Here is a 19,052-nt window from a genome sequence, read left to right as displayed (position 1 = left end):
CCCTTCAATCTGAGGCCCTTCCCCTGCGTTTGCACTTGCAGAGCTCTCTGTGTTTGAGAGCAGCTGAGGTCACGGCCTCTTTTCTCTTTGCTGTCGGAACCACCCATCCCAGAGGCAGGGTGGGCTATGAACCTGGGCGGGGGGAGGAGAGGGGCCTGCCTCTCCCTCTCCGCTTACCCCCCCCACCCCAGCCCCCGCCCCCACGGGCACACCCTCCTGGTCTGAACGTGTCCCCGGATGTGGTTCTGTGCACCCTGAGCGTCCAGCTTTGTGGTGGGGAAATGCATATTCATGGGGCGTGAGGTGCCTCATTGAAATGCGGGCAGTCCCTCCTTCCTGAGGGAACATAAGCCGTCCCTGTATTTGTGTTCTTAAGGCAGCTGAGGCGACATTTTTTTTTTACTTTGTTTCCGGTCGTTTCTGACCCTCTCCTTAGTGATCACCGGCACACTTTGACAACGCCGCTCACTCACTCACATTTCTGCACGTGAAGGAGCGCGCTGCGAGCGCCGTGTTGTTTCCGAAGTCAGAGTCATTCCCTCTTTTTATTCTGTTTTATTCCAGAAAGATCTCATCGCCCGGAGGGTCTCCCCGGCCTGGCCAGACCACTCGTTTCCGGTAAGAGAGAGGGGGCCCCCTGTGGAAACAATCGGCTTGCTTCCGCCGTGGGATTGTTTTGCTGGAGGGAGGCCCCTTCAGGGGGATGGGCAGGGGGCTCCTGGTTGGGGGAGGCTGTGAGGAGGAACCACATCCTGGGTGGGGCGCGCGTCGCACTCAGTGGCTCCCCAGGTCTCAGTCTCCTGCCTTGGAGGAAGAGGAGAAAGGACAGGAGGCCAGCCATTACGATTTGCTTCTAGACTTGCCGCGTGCGTTCTCAGAGACTCAACAAATTCCCGCTCTGACACCCAACCTTTCCCCCCCCCTCTTTTAAGTTGCACGTCGGGAGAGAAAAAAAATCCACTGGCACTTTTCTCTAAAAGATGAAAACTGTGCTAAGAAAGGAGCCCGAGGAGCTGCGATAGGTCGAGCCAACATCATCCGTGTGATTAAGTTGAGGGAAGCGAGTCCTTTCTGGATGTAATTTTTTATTAACGATGCCCTGGTCTAATTAACGGTGCCTCGTTCTCGTTAATGACACGAGTGTGTCGGCTGGCATTCTCAAAGGGAGCTCAGCGGAGCCCCGTGAGGCCCCCCGGTAGACGGTGGTGGGCATCCGGATCCGGCCGGGCACCTGTCTGTCCGCGTCCCCGAGCGAGCGCAGCACTAAGGGCCTCGGCCAGTCCTGCGGGGAGTGACCTTCATCTTCCAAAGCGACTGACCGCACGCGCTCCCGGGCGCACAAGGCGCTGCCACTCGAAGGCAGGATGGTTCTTCACCTCAGCTTGTGCGTGGGCCGGTGGTGGCAGCACCTGTGACCCCGTCCTCCGGAGCGCGCTGCGGGCCCCTCCGTGTTCTCCCAGGCGATCTGGGCTGCGGCAGACGCACCTCCCTCCTCGGTGACACGTCACTCAGTGTCCTTCTGGCACTTGACACATTCTCAGGGGAGATGGTGCCAGGAGGCCGCCCAAGGCCCAGCCCCGCTCTGAGGGGCGGTGGCTTCCTGGCCTGCAGCCTCGGGTTTGTGTGTGTGTGTGTGTGTGTGTGTGTGTGTGTTTAAACATCTGTTGCTTCTTTTTTGTGTGTTTTTAAATGTGTTCTTACTGATTTTAGGCAGAGAGGAAGGGAGAGGGAAAGGGAGAGAGAGAAACCTCAGTGATGAGAGAGAATCATGGACGGGCTGCCTCCCGCATGCCCCACACTGGGGATCGAGCCCACAACCCAGGCATGTGCCCTTGACCGGAATCAAACCCGGGACCCTCAATCTGCAGGCTGACGCTCTATCCACTGAGCCAAACCAGCCAGGGCTTCTCTCTGTGTTTGAGAGCAAACAACCAGATCCTTTGACCTTGGCCTGGGTCACCTGCATTTTTAGGGTGCAGACGTCCGGAGGATGGTTGGAGCCACGCCTGTCCTCCTTCTCTCTGCACGGTTGTGCCTTCTGACAGACGTGCCAGCTGGGGTGGGAGGGCACGCTGTTTGAACAGATGTGCGTCAATAGGGGAAGCACCCGGGAGGGTCCCCGTTGCCTCGTGGGGTGCTGACTGCTCTCTCTGACCTTCCTCCCGCAGCGGCGGCCTCCCGATGACAATGGCGGCGTGAGCCCCCGCCATGGCCCACCGCACGCGCCAGAGCACAGCGAGCAGCATGCTGGACCACAGAGCCCGGCCGGGCCCCGCGCCCCCCGGCCAGGAGCCCGAGGGCCAGGACGCCGAGCTGCCCCTGGAGGGATACGTCGCCCCGGGCCTGGTGCGGCCTGAGAGCCCCCCGCCCCCCGAGCGGGGCTGCCCCGACCACAGCCCCGACCACAGCCCCGACGGGGACTCCAGCTCCGACTACGTGAACAACACGTCAGAGGAGGAGGACTATGACGAGGGCCTCCCCGAGGAGGAGGGCGTCACCTACTACATCCGCTACTGCCCCGAGGACGACAGCTACCTGGAGGGCGAGGGCTGCCACGGCGAGGGCTGCCTGGAGACGGACGAGTGCCAGGAGGCCGTGGAGGACTGGACGGACTCGGCGGGCCACGGGCACGAGGGCGGCCACCTCCCCGTCCCGGAGGATGAGGCATCCGTGCTGGAGGCCCCGGAGCAGGAGGAGGGCCTTCACTACTGCCCCGACGAGGAGGAGAGCTACCGGGACTACTACCCCCCGGAGGCCAACGGGAACGCGGGCGGCGCGTCTCCCTACCGCCCCCGGCGCCGGGGCGGGGACCTGGAGGACCAGGAGGAGGACATCGACCAGATCGTGGCCGAGATCAAGATGAGCTTGAGTATGACCAGCATCGCCAGTGCCGGGGAGGCCAGCCCCGAGCATGCGCCGGTGCGGGGGCCCGAGCCAGGGCCGGGGGGCCCCACAGAGGCAGGCCTGCCCAGCGAGGCCGGCCGCGGCCCCAGCAGACACGAGGGCAGGCCCACATCGCTCAGCCTCCCTCCCCAGGCCAGGCTCCCCGGAGACCCCCCGAGAGGCCTCAAGACCAAGGGCAGGACCCCCGAGGAGAGGCCCACGTGGCCCCAAGAGCAGGTAGGACTCGGCTTCCCGGGACGGGAACGTGGGACCCCAAGAGCCCAGGGTCCATTCAGAACATGGGCTTCGTTCTGCCCCATCACTCACACTCACCTGTCACTCACACTCACCAGTCACTCACGCTCCCCTGTCACTCACATTCACCTGTCACACACTCACCTGTCACTCACACTCCCGTCACTCACATTCACCTGTCACACACTCACCTGTCACTCACGCTCACCTGTCACTCACATTCACCTTTCACTCATGCTCACCTGTCAATCATGCTCACCTGTCATGCTCACCTGTCACTCACGTTCACCTCTCACTCACATTCACCTGTCACGCTCACCTCTCACATTCACCTGTCACTCACACTCACCTGTCACTCATGCTCACCTGTCACTCACATTCACCTGTCACTCATGCTCACCTGTCATTCATGCTCACCTGTCACTCACATTCATCTGTCACTCATGCTCACCTGTCACTCACACTCACCTGTCACTCATGCTCACCTCTCACTCACATTCATCTGTCACTCACGCTCACCTGTCACACTCACCTGTCACTCACGCTCACCCCTCAGGGGCGTTAGGAAATGCTGATGGGCAACGCGTGCTCTCCAAAGACACCCGCCCACCCACAGAGATGGGGTCCCGCCTGCTGGCCCTGGCCCTGCTCCTGGTGGGGTGCTCCCTGGGCTGTCACGGGCGAGGGCGTGGCTGCTGGCAGGAGCCCGCCGCTGTGGCCAGTGTGGGGGTGACCTTTCGCCGAGATCGCGGGGCCGTGGTGTGCTGGGCAGTTTGCTGTAAAGAACCATCTTGGAAATAATTGTGTGGAGGTTGGACAAAGTCTCGGGGAAGAAACCATGCGCATGAGGCCCGTCGGTTCTAGTCACGCGCATTTTCCTTAATTATAACAACGTAAGCGCGGGTCCTAGTAAACAACTGGGGAAGCTGCCTCCAGAAAGCCCATCTGAGTTCTTATAGACGGGATCATGAGGTTTGTGACAGGAAACTGCTGTTTGGCTGGTTCTGTGGACAGAGTGCGAATGAACTGCTTTAGCCTTTTTTTACAGGTTTCTCCCCCAGGAGAGTTCAGGCGTTTGAACATATATAGAAAGAGCTGTGTTTGGGAGATAAGGAGCATAATTCGGTGCCTTTTGTTGTTTTTATTTTAAAGTTTTTTTCATTGATTTTTAGAGAGAGACAGGGAGAGGGCAACATCAGTCAGCTGCCTCCTGCACGCCCCCTAATGGGGATCGAGCCCGCAACCCAGGCATGTGCCCTGACCGGGAGTTGAACCGTGACCTCTTGGTTCATAGGTCGACGTTCAACCACTGAGCCATGCCGGCCGGCTCTTTTGTTCTTTCTTTAAAAAAAATATTTTGTTTTTAAATTTTTTTAAAATATACTTTTTATTGATAGCAGAGAGGAAGGAAGAAGGAGAGAGAATCAGTGATGAGAGAGAATCGCTGACCAGCTGCCTCCTGCATGTCCCCTAATGGGGACCGAGCCCACAACCCGGGCATGTGCCCTGACCGGGAATCGAACCTGGGACCCTTCAGTCTGCAGGCCGACGCTCTGTCCACTGAGCCACACCAGCCGGGGCCCTGTTGTTCCTTTGAGAGATTATCAAGCAGGTGTGGACGTCACCTTCGGGGTGTCCCATCGCGTGTGGCAGTTCTGCGTGTGCTGTGGGCTTTGCCATGTTGGGGCGCTCCCCACCGGGCAAGCACCTCAGGCCCAGGTCTGGGCCTGCAGTCCCGCCACGTGACGGTCAGGGCTCCCGGCCTCTGACTGCTCCGCTCAGGCACAGCGTGGTGTGTGCCGTCCGCCTGCGCATCCCTCCAGGGAGCACGCGGTGTGCTCGTCCGCGTACGTGCGAGACATCTGGGTCCAGTGGCATCTTCGCGCCCACCCTGTTGGCCTCTGCTCTCCGCCAGCCGGGTGGTGAGTGGGGGCGAGGACCCCAGGCGTGGCCTCGAAGCTCCAGGTGGGAGCATGGGGGACCGGGCTGGTCACCGGGGCCCCTTGTGGGGGGTTTGCTGACCAATAAGAGCGTGTTTGTCCAGCACCAGACATTACGGCTCCGCAGCGTGGCCAGGACGGCAACTTGTCATCGTGCCTGGGTGTTCTGCTGTGTGCCGGCTTTGGCAGGGACGGGACTGATTCTCCTGGAGGGCCACCCTCCTCGCATCACCGCGTGGCCTGTGTCCTGAGATCAGGGCCTCTGACACCTCCGCCCTGGGCCTGGGACTCCCCCCAGAGATATAAAGACAGACCTGCTGGCCCGGCCGGCGTGGCTCCGTGGTTGAGCATCGACCTAGGAACCAGGAGGTCACGGTTCAATTCCCAGTCAAGGGCACATGCCTGGGTTGTGGGCTTGATCCCCAGTGTGGGGCGTGCAGTAGGCAGCTGATCTGTGATTCCCTCTCATCATGGATGTTTCTCTCTCTCGCTCCCTCTCCCTTCCTCTCTGACATCAATAAAAATATATTTTTTAAGAAAAGACAGACCCACGGGCTCGTTTCCCCAGTGGGTCTCGCCACAATGCTTGTAAACCACAGGCCGATTTGGTAAGAGCCACCACCCGAGGGGATCGCTGTTAGGAGGATAAATTCTGTCTGACTCCTGTCCTCCTGCAGATGAGGATCTTGGGAGTGACTTGAGGAAGGAAAGGAAAAGAACAACGTTGTCGTTTTCTTTCTTTCTTTATCGCCAGCACCATTACAGAGCCCCCTCCCCCACCCCGCCTCATGGGCTACGCAGCCAGGCTCTGGGCGCATCTCCTCACCTCCTGGTTCCTGAGCGCCTCCAGGTCAGGGAGGGTTGCTGGTCGGGGAGCTGTCCAGGGTCCTGAGCCAGGCCTTCCTGTGACCCTGCGGGACCTTGGCTGGGTCCCTGGGGAGCATCCATCGCCCAGAGGGTGCCAGCTGACCTCCCTCCCCCCCTCCCACCTCCCAGAGTTGGGAGGGCAACTTTGTGGGAATAGTCGATGAGTCGCGGTGACGGACGCCTTTGGAAACAGGGAACGTGGAAGGATTTCCAGAGAAGGCTGTCGCCTCACGGATCACGCCTCTACCCCCGGTGGGGTGGGAGGCGGGTCTCTGACACGGAGTCACGTGTGAGGGCAGGTGGACCGTCCACTGGGGATCGTGCTGGGCTTGCGCCAAGCTGCTGTCGCGTGCACTGACACGCCTGTCACTCAGGAGGAGCTGGGAGGCGGGAGGCCTGTACTGTGACGGTGTGAGCGCCCGTGAGCACCAGAGGGCGTGTGCTGGTCACTGTGTTTCATGCACGGCGCTGGGGGCGACCGTGCCGTATCGTCGGTGAAATCGAGCGGACGGAGTCGGCATCGACACGCTAGACTCTGGTCTCCTTTCCCGCCGGAGCCGGGGTCGATAGAGCAGCTCGTTCAGTGGAGCAGGTGCCTGTTACCCGCACACCTAGGCCCGGAGCAGCTGGCCCTGGACCTGGCGGGGGGGCCGGGCCCGGCCACACGGTCCCGTTCTGTTTTCAGAGCTCCATGGGGGCCCTGGGAGGGTCCCGCCACATTAGAACATGCACTTCCCATGTTTCACGGCCATCTGCGTTGGGGTGGCCGATGCGGGCTCCAGCTGAAGGCGCTGAGGTTGTCGGGAGGGCGTGGGCTGCAGGGACCAGAGGACCCCTGGCCGGCCCCTGAGTTTTATATCTTTTAAAAATGTGTGAGTGTGTTTTGTTGATTCCAGAGAGAGGGAGAGGGAGAGAAACATCCATGATGAGAGAGTCATGGATTGGCTGCCCCCTGCTTGCCCCACACTGGGGACAGAGCCCACCCCCCGGGCGTGTGCCCTGACCGGGAATCGAACCCTGACCACCTCGTGCAGGGGACGATGCTCAGCCTATTGGGGAGGTGCCTGGCTGCTGTGTCTCGGGGGAAGCATCTTCAAGCAGCCTGGACGTCCACTCGGGACGCTGCGTCCAGGCTGCCAGCCCCCTCCCCGGAGGTGGGAACTGGAGAGCAGATGGGATCTCCTGAGAAGCAGCCTCGGTAGCAGCTGTGGTTGTCATGGCGACAAGTGGTCGGGAGGAAGTTGGAGAAAATGCGGACTCCTGGGGGGGGGGGTGAGGGAGGGCTGGCGGGCCGGCCCGCGGACTTTGGGGAGAGTTACACGACCTTGTACTGCCCTAGAGGGGACGCCTCTCCCGTTTGCCACGGGCCCAGCGCCAGGCGGCGGCAGGCCCGGGTCGCCTCTCCCCCGGGGTATCCGTGTCCTGAGGAGATTCTCGCTCTACATCCCTGGCGCTCCCTCCACCGGGACAGGCAGACTCCAGCCCGAGCCGGACGCTCCCAGGAGGGTGGGCTCTTAGTCCGTTCAGGCTGCTGCACACGGAGCGGGCAGCTGACAAACCACAGCGTGCCCTGTCACCCCGGAGGCTGGCGTCCCGGTCACATGCAGGCAGGCCGTGTCCGTGAGGACCGGTGCACAGATGGCGCCCGCGCCGTGTCCTCGTGTGGGAGGGCTCCGAGGCCACTCTGCAGGGCCCCAGTCCCTCAGGCCCACCCTCCTCACCTATGATCCTGACCACCGGTCCAAGCCCCACCTCTGGCTACCATCACCTGGAAGGTTACCATGTGTGTCATTGACCACACGCCAAACCCGTGTCACTGACCGCACGCCAAACCCGCGTCATCGACCGCACGCCAAACCCGCGTCACTGACTGCACGCCCGGTGCTTTCAACCTGTGAATCTGGAGGGGATACCGACCTTCACTGTCCAGCAGGTGCTGTTGGCGCGGCTGTTGTGTTTCGGGGTTTGGAGATTGCTACGCCTGTCGGCTCCTGGTGAGACAGCACGGCCCTCGGGCAGCTGTGCGTGCACGCAGCGCGGGGAGGTAGAGCTCAGAGACACGGCGGCGCGGCCCCGTCAGGGTCTGTGTGAGCGGACCCGGCAAGGGCGCAGGGCCGCGGAGGGTCCGGGCGCCTCCTGAACTTGCTTTCCTTAGGCCTCGGCCGGCTGGGGGGGCCCTGTGCTGCCTGTGGGAGCCCGCGGGGCGCCTCGGCCGGCTGGGGGGGCCCTGTGCTGCCCGTGGGAGCCCGCGGGGCGCCTCGGCCGGCGTGGGGAGCCCTGTGCTGCCCGTGGGAGCCCGCGGGGCGCCTCGGCCGGCTGTGGGGGCCCTGTGCTGCCCGTGGGAGCCCGTGGGGCGCCTCGGCCGGCTGGGGGGGCCCTGTGCTGCCTGTGGGAGCCCGCGGGGCGCCTCGGCCGGCTGGGGGGAGCCCTGTGCTGCCTGTGGGAGCCCGCGGGGCGCCTCGGCCGGCTGGGGGAGCCCTGTGCTGCCCGTGGGAGCCCGTGGGGCGCCTCGTCCGGCTGGGGGGAGCCCTGTGCTGCCCGTGGGAGCCCGCGGGGCGCCTCGGCCGGCTGGGGGGAGCCCTGTGCTGCCTGTGGGAGCCCGCGGGGCGCCTCGGCCGGCGTGGGACGTGCAGGCAGCGGCCCTGGGAAGTTACCTCGGAGCTCAGGAAGGAACCGGCTCCAGTGGGACCCGTGTAGGGTGGCCCTGGGCCAGGCGCCCTCTGCAGGTGGGGCCCTGCAGCTCACCCAGGGCACACGTATGCACAACACTGCGTATACATGCAGTTTATATGCACAGTGCTACATAGACATGAAGTTTGTATGTGCACATACTGTATACACATGTAGTTTGTGTGTACACATACTGTATACACATGCAGTTTGTATGTACACATTACGCACACGTGCTGTTGATGTTAACACTACATGCGTTTATACACACATACTACATACACATGCCATTTATGTGCACGCACACTACAAACCCCTGCCGTTCACATGCACACGTGCTACGTACACTCGCTGTTTGCACGCCTGCACCGAACGGCATCTCCAGCTCTGGCTCCTTCTCTCCCGTCTCCAGGTGTGCAACGGGCTGGAGCCGCGGAAGCAGCAGCGCTCCGATCTCAACGGGCCCGTGGACAACAACAACCTCCCGGAGGTAAGGCCGAGTCCGCAGGCCCCTCCTCTCCACAGGTCCCCATCCCCGTCCCCCCAGAGCCTCCGGGGAGGCCGGCTGACAGAGCGGGTCCCCGTCCCCGTCCACCCAGAGCCTCCGGGGGAGACCGGCTGACAGAGCGGGTCCCCGTCCCACCCAGAGCCTCCGGGGGAGGCCAGCTGACAGAGCGGGTCCCCGTCCACCCAGAGCCTTCGGGGGGAGGCCGGCTGACAAAGCGGGTCCCCGTCCACCCAGAGCCTCCGGGGGGAGGCCGGCTGACAGAGCGGGTCCCCGTCCCCCCAGAGCCTCCGGGGAGGCCGGCTGACAGAGCGGGTCCCCGTCCCCCCAGAGCCTCCGGGGAGGCCGGCTGACAGAGCGGGTCCCCGTCCCCGTACCCGTCCCCCCAGAGCCTTCGGGGGGAGGCCGGCTGACAGAGCGGGTCCCCGTCCCACCCAGAGCCTCCGGGGGGAGGCCGGCTGACAGAGCGGGTCCCCTTCCACCCAGAGCCTTCGGGGGAGGCCGGCTGACAGAGCGGGTCCCCGTCCACCCAGAGCCTCCGGGGAGGCCGGCTGACAGAGCGGGTCCCCGTCCCCGTCCACCCAGAGCCTCCGGGGGAGACCGGCTGACAGAGCGGGTCCCCGTCCCACCCAGAGCCTCCGGGGGAGGCCGGCTGACAGAGCGGGTCCCCGTCCACCCAGAGCCTTCGGGGGGAGGCCGGCTGACAGAGCGGGTCCCCGTCCACCCAGAGCCTCCGGGGGGAGGCCGGCTGACAGAGCGGGTCCCCTTCCACCCAGAGCCTTCGGGGGAGGCCGGCTGACAGAGCGGGTCCCCGTCTCCCAGAGCCTCCGGGGAGGCCGGCTGACAGAGCGGGTCCCCGTCCCCGTCCACCCAGAGCCTCCGGGGGAGACCGGCTGACAGAGCGGGTCCCCGTCCCACCCAGAGCCTCCGGGGGAGGCCGGCTGACAGAGCGGGTCCCCGTCCACCCAGAGCCTTCGGGGGGAGGCCGGCTGACAGGGCGGGTCCCCGTCCACCCAGAGCCTTCGGGGGGAGGCCGGCTGACAGAGCGGGTCCCCGTCCACCCAGAGCCTCCGGGGAGGCCGGCTGACAGAGCGGGTCCCCGTCCCCGTCCACCCAGAGCCTCCGGGGGAGACCGGCTGACAGAGCGGGTCCCCGTCCCACCCAGAGCCTCCGGGGGAGGCCGGCTGACAGAGCGGGTCCCCGTCCACCCAGAGCCTTCGGGGGGAGGCCGGCTGACAGAGCGGGTCCCCGTCCACCCAGAGCCTTCGGGGGGAGGCCGGCTGACAGAGCGGGTCCCCGTCCACCCAGAGCCTTCGGGGGGAGGCCGGCTGACAGAGCGGGTCCCCGTCCACCCAGAGCCTCCGGGGAGGCCGGCTGACAGAGCGGGTCGCCGTCCCCGTCCACCCAGAGCCTCCGGGGGAGACCGGCTGACAGAGCGGGTCCCCGTCCCACCCAGAGCCTCCGGGGGAGGCCAGCTGACAGAGCGGGTCCCCGTCCACCCAGAGCCTTCGGGGGGAGGCCGGCTGACAGAGCGGGTCCCCGTCCACCCAGAGCCTCCGGGGGGAGGCCGGCTGACAGAGCGGGTCCCCGTCCCCCCAGAGCCTCCGGGGAGGCCGGCTGACAGAGCGGGTCCCCGTCCCCCAAAAGCCTCCGGGGAGGCCGGCTGACAGAGCGGGTCCCCGTCCCCGTCCCCGTCCCCCCAGAGCCTTCGGGGGGAGGCCGGCTGACAGAGCGGGTCCCCGTCCCACCCAGAGCTTCCGGGGGGAGGCCGGCTGACAGAGCGGGTCCCCTTCCACCCAGAGCCTTCGGGGGGAGGCCGGCTGACAGAGCGGGTCCCCGTCCCACCCAGAGCTTCCGGGGGGAGGCCGGCTGACAGAGCGGGTCCCCTTCCACCCAGAGCCTTCGGGGGAGGCCGGCTGACAGAGCGGGTCCCCGTCCCCCCAGAGCCTCCGGGGAGGCCGGCTGACAGAGCGGGTCCCCGTCCCCGTCCACCCAGAGCCTCCGGGGGAGACCGGCTGACAGAGCGGGTCCCCGTCCCCGTCCACCCAGAGCCTCCGGGGGAGACCGGCTGACAGAGCGGGTCCCCGTCCCACCCAGAGCCTCCGGGGGGAGGCCGGCTGACAGAGCGGGTCCCCGTCCCCCCAGAGCCTCCGGGGAGGCCGGCTGACAGAGCGGGTCCCCTTCCACCCAGAGCCTTCGGGGGAGGCCGGCTGACAGAGCGTGTCCCCGTCCCACCCAGAGCCTTCGGGGGAGGCCGGCTGACAGAGCGGGTCCCCATCCACCCAGAGCCTTCGGGGGGAGGCCTGCTGACAGAGCGGGTCCCCGTCCCCCCAGAGCCTCTGGGGGGAGGCTGGCCGCACAGAGCGGGTCCCCGTCCCACCCAGAGCCTTCGGGGGAGGCCGGCTGACAGAGCGGGTCCCCGTCCACCCAGAGCCTTCGGGGGAGGCCAGCCGCACAGAGCGGGTCCCTGTCCCCCCAGAGCCTTCGGGGGAGGCCAGCCGCACAGAGCGGGTCCCTGTCCCCCCAGAGCCTTCGGGGGAGGCCAGCCGCACAGAGCGGGTCCCCGTCCCACCCAGAGCCTCCGGGGAGGCCGGCCGCACAGAGCGGGTCCCCGTCCACCCAGAGCCTTCGGGGGGAGGCCGGCTGACAGAGCGGGTCCCCGTCCACCCAGAGCCTCCGGGGAGGCCGGCTGACAGAGCGGGTCCCCGTCCACCCAGAGCCTTCGGGGGAGGCCGGCTGACAGAGCGGGTCCCCGTCCACCCAGAGCCTTCGGGGGAGGCCAGCCGCACAGAGCGGGTCCCTGTCCCCCCAGAGCCTTCGGGGGAGGCCAGCCGCACAGAGCGGGTCCCCGTCCCACCCAGAGCCTCCGGGGAGGCCGGCCGCACAGAGCGGGTCCCCGTCCACCCAGAGCCTCCGGGGAGGCCGGCTGACAGAGCGGGTCCCCGTCCACCCAGAGCCTTCGGGGGGAGGCCGGCTGACAGAGCGGGTCCCCGTCCACCCAGAGCCTCCGGGGAGGCCGGCTGACAGAGCGGGTCCCCGTCCACCCAGAGCCTTCGGGGGAGGCCGGCTGACAGAGCGGGTCCCCGTCCACCCAGAGCCTTCGGGGAGGCCGGCTGACAGAGCGGGTCCCCGTCCACCCAGAGCCTTCGGGTGGAGGCCGGTCCACAGAGCGGGTCCCCGTCCACCCAGAGCCTTCGGGGAGGCCGGCCGCACAGAGCGGGTCCCCGTCCACCCAGAGCCTTCGGGGGAGGCCGGCTGACAGAGCGGGTCCCCGTCCACCCAGAGCCTCCGGGGAGGCCGGCTGACAGAGCGGGTCCCCGTCCACCCAGAGCCTCCGGGGAGGCCAGCCGCACAGAGCGGGTCCCTGTCCACCCAGAGCCTTCGGGGGAGGCCAGCCGCACAGAGCGGGTCCCCGTCCCACCCAGAGCCTCCGGGGAGGCCGGCCGCACAGAGCGGGTCCCCGTCCACCCAGAGCCTTCGGTGGGAGGCCGGCTGACAGAGCGGGTCCCCGTCCCACCCAGAGCCTCCGGGGAGGCCGGCCGCACAGAGCGGGTCCCCGTCCACCCAGAGCCTCCGGGGAGGCCGGCTGACAGAGCGGGTCCCCGTCCACCCAGAGCCTTCGGGGGGAGGCCGGCTGACAGAGCGGGTCCCCGTCCACCCAGAGCCTCCGGGGGGAGGCCGGCTGACAGAGCGGGTCCCCGTCCACCCAGAGCCTCCGGGGGAGGCCGGCTGACAGAGCGGGTCCCCGTCCACCCAGAGCCTCCGGGGGAGGCCGGCTGACAGAGCGGGTCCCCGTCCACCCAGAGCCTCCGGGGAGGCTGGCTGACAGAGCGGGTCCCCGTCCACCCAGAGCCTCCGGGGGAGGCCGGCTGACAGAGCGGGTCCCCGTCCACCCAGAGCCTCCGGGGAGGCCGGCCGCACAGAGCGGATCCCCGTCCACACAGAGCCTCCGGGGGAGGCCGGCCGCACAGAGCGGGTCCCCGTCCCACCCAGAGCCTTTGGGGGGAGGCCGGCCGCACAGAGCGGGTCCCCGTCCACCCAGAGCCTTCGGGGGAGGCCGGCCGCACAGAGCGGGTCCCCGTCCACCCAGAGCCTTCGGGGGAGGCCGGCTGACAGAGCGGGTCCCCGTCCACCCAGAGCCTCCGGGGAGGCCGGCTGACAGAGCGGGTCCCCGTCCACCCAGAGCCTCCGGGGAGGCCAGCCGCACAGAGCGGGTCCCTGTCCACCCAGAGCCTTCGGGGGAGGCCAGCCGCACAGAGCGGGTCCCCGTCCCACCCAGAGCCTCCGGGGAGGCCGGCCGCACAGAGCGGGTCCCCGTCCACCCAGAGCCTTCGGTGGGAGGCCAGCTGACAGAGCGGGTCCCCGTCCCACCCAGAGCCTCCGGGGAGGCCGGCCGCACAGAGCGGGTCCCCGTCCACCCAGAGCCTCCGGGGAGGCCGGCTGACAGAGCGGGTCCCCGTCCACCCAGAGCCTTCGGTGGGAGGCCGGCTGACAGAGCGGGTCCCCGTCCACCCAGAGCCTCCGGGGGAGGCCGGCTGACAGAGCGGGTCCCCGTCCACCCAGAGCCTTCGGGGGAGGCCAGCCGCACAGAGCGGGTCCCTGTCCACCCAGAGCCTTCGGGGGAGGCCGGCTGACAGAGCGGGTCCCCGTCCACCCAGAGCCTTCGGGGGAGGCCGGCTGACAGAGCGGGTCCCCGTCCACCCAGAGCCTCCGGGGAGGCCGGCTGACAGAGCGGGTCCCCGTCCACCCAGAGCCTCCGGGGAGGCCGGCTGACAGAGCGGGTCCCCGTCCACCCAGAGCCTTCGGGGGAGGCCGGCTGACAGAGCGGGTCCCCGTCCACCCAGAGCCTCCGGGGAGGCCGGCTGACAGAGAGGGTCCCCGTCCACCCAGAGCCTCCGGGGAGGCCGGCTGACAGAGCGGGTCCCCGTCCACCCAGAGCCTTCGGGGGAGGCCGGCCGCACAGAGCGGATCCCCGTCCACCCAGAGCCTCCGGGGGAGGCCGGCCGCACAGAGCGGGTCCCCGTCCCACCCAGAGCCTTCGGGGGAGGCCGGCTGACAGAGCGGGTCCCCGTCCACCCAGAGCCTCCGGGGGAGGCCGGCTGACAGAGCGGGTCCCCGTCCACCCAGAGCCTCCGGGGGAGGCCGGCTGACAGAGCGGGTCCCCGTCCACCCAGAGCCTTCGGGGGGAGGCCGGCCGCACAGAGCGGGTCCCCGTCCACCCAGAGCCTTCGGGAGAGGCTGGCCGCACAGAGTGGGTCCCCGTCCCACCCAGAGCCTTCGGGGGAGGCCGGCTGACAGAGCGGGTCCCTGCAGCGGGAGGAGGTGAGGGCGCTGGCCCTGCGGCTCAGGCTCACGCCACGTGTGTTCCTGGTCGGCGATGGCACGTGGGGCTGGCTGGTGCTCCCAGGTCTGACTGAAGCTCTGCTCCCACGACCTGGCATGTCCTCACCCTGGGCTTCGGCAGTGGCACCGCCGGCCTTCAGGGCAGACGGTTCTCTGTTGGGCCGTCCTGGGCCCTGCAGGGTGTTGGGAAGCCTCCCCGGGCTCTGCCCGCTCGGGGCCAGCGGCCACCCCTCCCCAGGCATCGCCCGATGGCCCCTGGGGGGAGAGGTCAGCCTGGGAGAGCCACGGCCCTACCACAGCCAAGCACCCGCCAGTGGAGGTTAGGACCGCGAGGCCGAGAGCAAGCCCCTCCCCTTTCCTGAGTGACAGGGTGGGTGAGAGTCCGTGACGGTGATGAGGTGACGTGGCCAGGCTGGGGCTGTGCAGTCTTCTTTATCTCTTTGCTGTTGTCAGTCCTCACCGGAGGGTGTTTTTTACATTGATTTTTAGAGAGAGTGGAAGGGAGGGGGAGACGCACATACATGGATGTGAGAGAGACACATCAATTGGTTGCCTCCTGCACTCGCCCCGACGGGCCCGGCGACCGAACCCGCAACCCGGTACGCGCCCTTGACCGGGAATCTAACCCGAGACCCTTTGGTGTGCAGGTGGCGCTCTGACCACTGAGCCACCGGCCGGCCAGCCCCTTCCTCCTGCTCACAGCTGCCTGGTCATTCTCTCGCCCGCTCGTCAGAGAACAGAAGGTTCCCTTCCCGCAGGGGCCTGCTCATCTGCGGGTCCCCGGTGTTAGCCACGGCCTCTTGCGCCCCGTCCTTCCTTTCCGAGGATAAGATGGGAGCAGGGTTTCCCTGGGGAGTCGATTGCACGCGCCCTCCCGCCATCTCGGTGCCTGAGAGGCCCGCCCGCCCCGGAGCCGACGCCTGGGGCCGGGCCGGGGTCAGCCGCTCGCTCTGTGCTGCTCCCGCCCCAGCCTGGTGCGGGCACCTGCTCAGGGCTGTCACTGTCTTTTCCCCACAGACAAAGAAGGCGGCCTCCTTCCCGAGCTTTGTGGCTGGTAAGCGACCGAATCTCCTCTGGGGGGCAGTGTGTGTGCCGGCTTTGGGGCTCCCCTGCGGCGCTTGTGGAGAAAGCTCTCCGTGGGGGTGCGATGGCGCCGGGCCAGGCAAGGTCCCCGTGCGTCTGGTCACTCGAGGCTGCAGAGCCCGTGGGGGGTGACCATCACCCCTTCCTTATCCTCTCGCCCATTGATGACGCCTCGGTTGCTTCCGTGTCCCGGCTGTTACAATTCTACGAAGAACATAGGGGTGCGTGTATCTTTTGAGTTCGTGGTGGGTTTTTTTGGTGTGTGTATGTGGTTTTTTAAAGTAACATGTTTTGCTCAACAGCTTTTATTGTATTTATTTTTATATATTTTTATTGATTTCAGAGAGGAAGGGAGAGGGAGGGAGATAGAAACATCAACGATGAGAGAGAATCATTGATCGGCTGCCTCCTACACGCCCCCTACTGGGGATGGGGCCCGCATCCCAGGCATGTGCTCTGACCGGAATCGAACCTGGGACCCTTCAGTCCGCAGGCCAACGCTCTATCCACTGAGCAACACCGGCATGTGTGTGTGTTTTAGATAAGTGCCCAGAAATGGAATTGCTGGGTCCTGTGGTAATTCTACCTTCAGTTGTTTTTTGAGGAATCTTCACACTGTTTTCCATAGCGGCCGCACCAGCGTGCCTCTCTGCAGCCAGTCACTGTCTAAAGGCAGCGAGTCCTGCATGTGGCCCCCCGTCACTTCCCCATACCCTGCAGTGAGTCCTGGACGAGGCCCCGGGCCCTCCCGTCTGCCTGGAGCTGTCTCCGTAGCCTCGGCTTGTCCCCGCTGCCAGCCCGCACCCCCACGCCCACGCCCACGCCCAGGCGGTTTGCACTTTGTGGCCGGTCTAAGTGCCACCCCAGGGCCTTTGCACCTGCTCCTGCCTCAGCCCGGAGAGCTCTCTCCTCCCGTGGCTGGTTCCGGTTCCCCCTTCAGCTCCTAGGGCAGCGCCCGGGTCCTCCCTCACAGCGTTCACCGCACGCCGTCCTGGAGCCTTAGTTGGTGACTGTCGGCCTGGGAGCTCCGTGTGCGTTACATCTAGTGCCGTCCTCATGCCGGGTTGGGGCTCCGTGTGCTTCGGGCCTGCGCGGGTGAGGGTGGTCTCGGGCGAAGTCACTTGACGTGACGTGGACCGTTCCTGCGTGTAACACGGGGCGTCTGGGGTCTGCCTCCTGGGTGGGGACAGGGTGGGCTCTGCGGGACTGCACCTCGAGGCCTACGCTCCAGCCGCTCCTCGCAGCCCCGGAGGGCGGGGGCAGGCTCAGGGCTCAGGGCCAGTGAGCCCCCCGGGTCAGGAGTCCCTGGGAGCCCCTGTGCACACCCAGCTCCCCACAGCCCCCGCGGGAGGCGGGCGGGGTCCAGGGCACGGCTCGGGGACCTCCCCTTCCCGGTGGGGAGGTGGGTAGGCCTGGGCTCCCCCGGCAGGGAGGCGCCTGCCAGCCCCGTCCTCCTCGTCCTGTGCAGACGCGTTCTCACCCTCGGGGAGGACAGGTGTCGTCCACGGACCACGGACGGACCGGTCGCCTCGGGGGCCTCACCCTGTCCTGTCTCCCTCCCGTGGCCTCAGCTCAGGGTGGACGCTCCGCGTGCTGCTTCGGGGCTGCGTGCCCGCCCGCCGGCCCCTCCCTGCGGCTCCCATTCTCCCTGCTGGTGCCAGGGCGGCGGGTGGGCCGGCGGGCTGTGCGCCCCTCGCCCTCGCGTGAAGGAGCAGCAGCCCCGGAGGACGGAGCACAGGGGGCGGCCGGCGGGCTTCGCCGCGTCTTCCCGGGAGCAGGCGCCTCGGGTGGCCCCTCTGCACCGGGAGCCGCCCGTCCCCAGATGCCCCAGGCCGTTGGGGTCCTTCGGGGGCGGTGGGGCCAGTCTTGAGTGAAGCTCCTGGGGGCCTGGGCTGCCACGGGCACGGGGACCCCGAAAGGCCAGGGGCCAACCACGCTGTGCCGAGGCCAGGTGCACGGGCCGCAGCCTCCGCCAGTGGAATTGGATTCGGAGGGGACGCCCGTCCCCACCCCGGGACGGGGCCCTGGGCGCCATGCAGCCCCGCTCCCCACAGACAGGGTTCTGTTCCTGCAGCGCAGAGCGGCGCCACCTGGTGGTCAGCAGCCGCCCTGCAGGGAGGTGGAGGCTGGCCCCTCTGGGGTGACTGGGCAGCCGCCACCCTGGACCTCGGCCGCCGCTGGGTGGGCGGGAGGTTCCCGCCGGGCCCCCTCCTGCAGCCTCCCCGCCTCACTCACGGTCACGCGGCTCGGTGAGACAAACGGGTTAGGCTCCCACCGCACCTCACCTGTAACCAAAGGGCCTGAGGGGAGCAGTGGCCCCGAGCGCTGCCGTGGGGGGCAGGCGGGGCCCCTCCTGAGCCAGGGCCGACCTTCACCTTCAGACCCCGCGGCTCCCAGGCCCAGTGCCGGCTCAGCGCGGGCGTGTGGGGCAGGAGGCGGCGTGGCCGCTGCTTGTATCTGGGCTCCCGTGCCTGCGTGTGGCCCGGAGTACGGACAGCATGGGCTCAGGGCGCCCGCCGTGACCCGCCCGGCTTTCACGGAGGGGCGCCCCGTGGCCTGGCCAGGACGCCCTCTGCGCCCCCCGGAGAGCTGACGGGGCCCTTCAGTTCCAGGGCCCTGCGAGCCCGAGGACCTCATCGACGGCATCATCTTCGCTGCCAACTACCTGGGCTCCACGCAGCTGCTGTCGGAGCGGAACCCGTCCAAGAACATCCGGATGATGCAGGCCCAGGAGGCCGTCAGCCGCGTCAAGGTAGGGGGCGGGCCGGGCGCAGGGCCCGGCCGCGAGGGGCTGCCCGGGGTGCCGGCGGCGGGGACTCCGGCCGTGGAGGGCGGGGCTGGCCGGGCACAGGCAGCTGCTCCTCCGCGCGCACCGGCCACGCCCAGAGGCCACGCGAACGCGAGCGGCCGTTCAGCTCCCGCCTGGGCTCCTCGTGGCGAGAGAACCGGTGCCTGTGGGAGGGGAACAGGCCGCACGTCTGATCCACCTCGTGGCCTCGAGGAAGACCACCCCTCGCAGCTCCGCGAGGTGGCCGCCTGGCTGACCGCCGGGCGCGCTGGGCAGGACGAGGCCGAGGCCCCAGAGCGGATGGCTGGGCGGGCGGGTGGCCTGTGGGTGCGCTGCCCGGGGCGAGCCCCTCCCGTCCTCAGAGGGAACGGGGCGCTCGGCTGAGCCCCAAAGGGCAGGGGCCCTGCCTGCTGTGCCCCTCCTCAGCCTCGCCCTCGCCCTGGGGTCAGGACCCTCCGGACCGGGGTGGGTGGGGGCCCTGTGCCCACTGAGGGAGGGGGGCGCTCCGTCCCCTGGGCAGGAGTCCGAGCGCTGGGTGTGGACACGACGCGGAAGTAACTGCCGCCCTCCCTTCTCTGTCTTCCCTCCCACACGCGGCAGAGGATGCAGAAAGCGGCTAAGATTAAGAAGAAGGCGGTGGGTAGCGCGGGGTCGCTGTTCGTGCTGAGCAGGCCGGCGGGGGAGGGGGGGTCCCCAGATGACGCGCAAATGGCTCTTC

General features: G+C 67.4%; 2 protein-coding genes across 3 annotated transcripts in view; both read left to right on the top strand.

Moving 5' to 3' along the window:
* MCEE (methylmalonyl-CoA epimerase) overlaps nucleotides 1-618 on the top strand; it is a 29,270-nt gene extending 28,652 nt beyond the window's left edge. Inside the window, exon 5 of the transcript XR_013813124.1 lies at nucleotides 565-618. The gene's annotated coding sequence lies outside the window, so the exon portion shown is untranslated. The remainder of the gene's footprint in view (nucleotides 1-564) is intronic.
* The window catches only part of APBA2 (amyloid beta precursor protein binding family A member 2), a 43,141-nt gene that overhangs the window by 16,126 nt on the left and 7,963 nt on the right, over nucleotides 1-19,052 (top strand). Inside the window, exons 2-7 of one of the 2 annotated variants that reach the window (XM_079763858.1) lie at nucleotides 565-618; nucleotides 2,169-3,120; nucleotides 9,028-9,105; nucleotides 15,481-15,517; nucleotides 18,153-18,298; nucleotides 18,935-18,970. In XM_079763858.1, coding sequence (XP_079619984.1) covers nucleotides 2,209-3,120; nucleotides 9,028-9,105; nucleotides 15,481-15,517; nucleotides 18,153-18,298; nucleotides 18,935-18,970 — 1,209 coding nt within the window. In that variant the 5' untranslated portion in view covers nucleotides 565-618; nucleotides 2,169-2,208. The remainder of the gene's footprint in view (nucleotides 1-564; nucleotides 619-2,168; nucleotides 3,121-9,027; nucleotides 9,106-15,480; nucleotides 15,518-18,152; nucleotides 18,299-18,934; nucleotides 18,971-19,052) is intronic. The other variant, XM_079763859.1, reaches the window with a different exon arrangement.

This window comes from Cnephaeus nilssonii (assembly GCF_951640355.1).
Source record: "Cnephaeus nilssonii genome assembly, chromosome: 24".
Lineage (NCBI taxonomy): Eukaryota > Metazoa > Chordata > Mammalia > Chiroptera > Vespertilionidae > Cnephaeus > Cnephaeus nilssonii.
The sequence above is the reverse complement of the archived record's forward strand: the minus strand, read 5'-3'. Positions and strand labels throughout refer to the sequence as shown.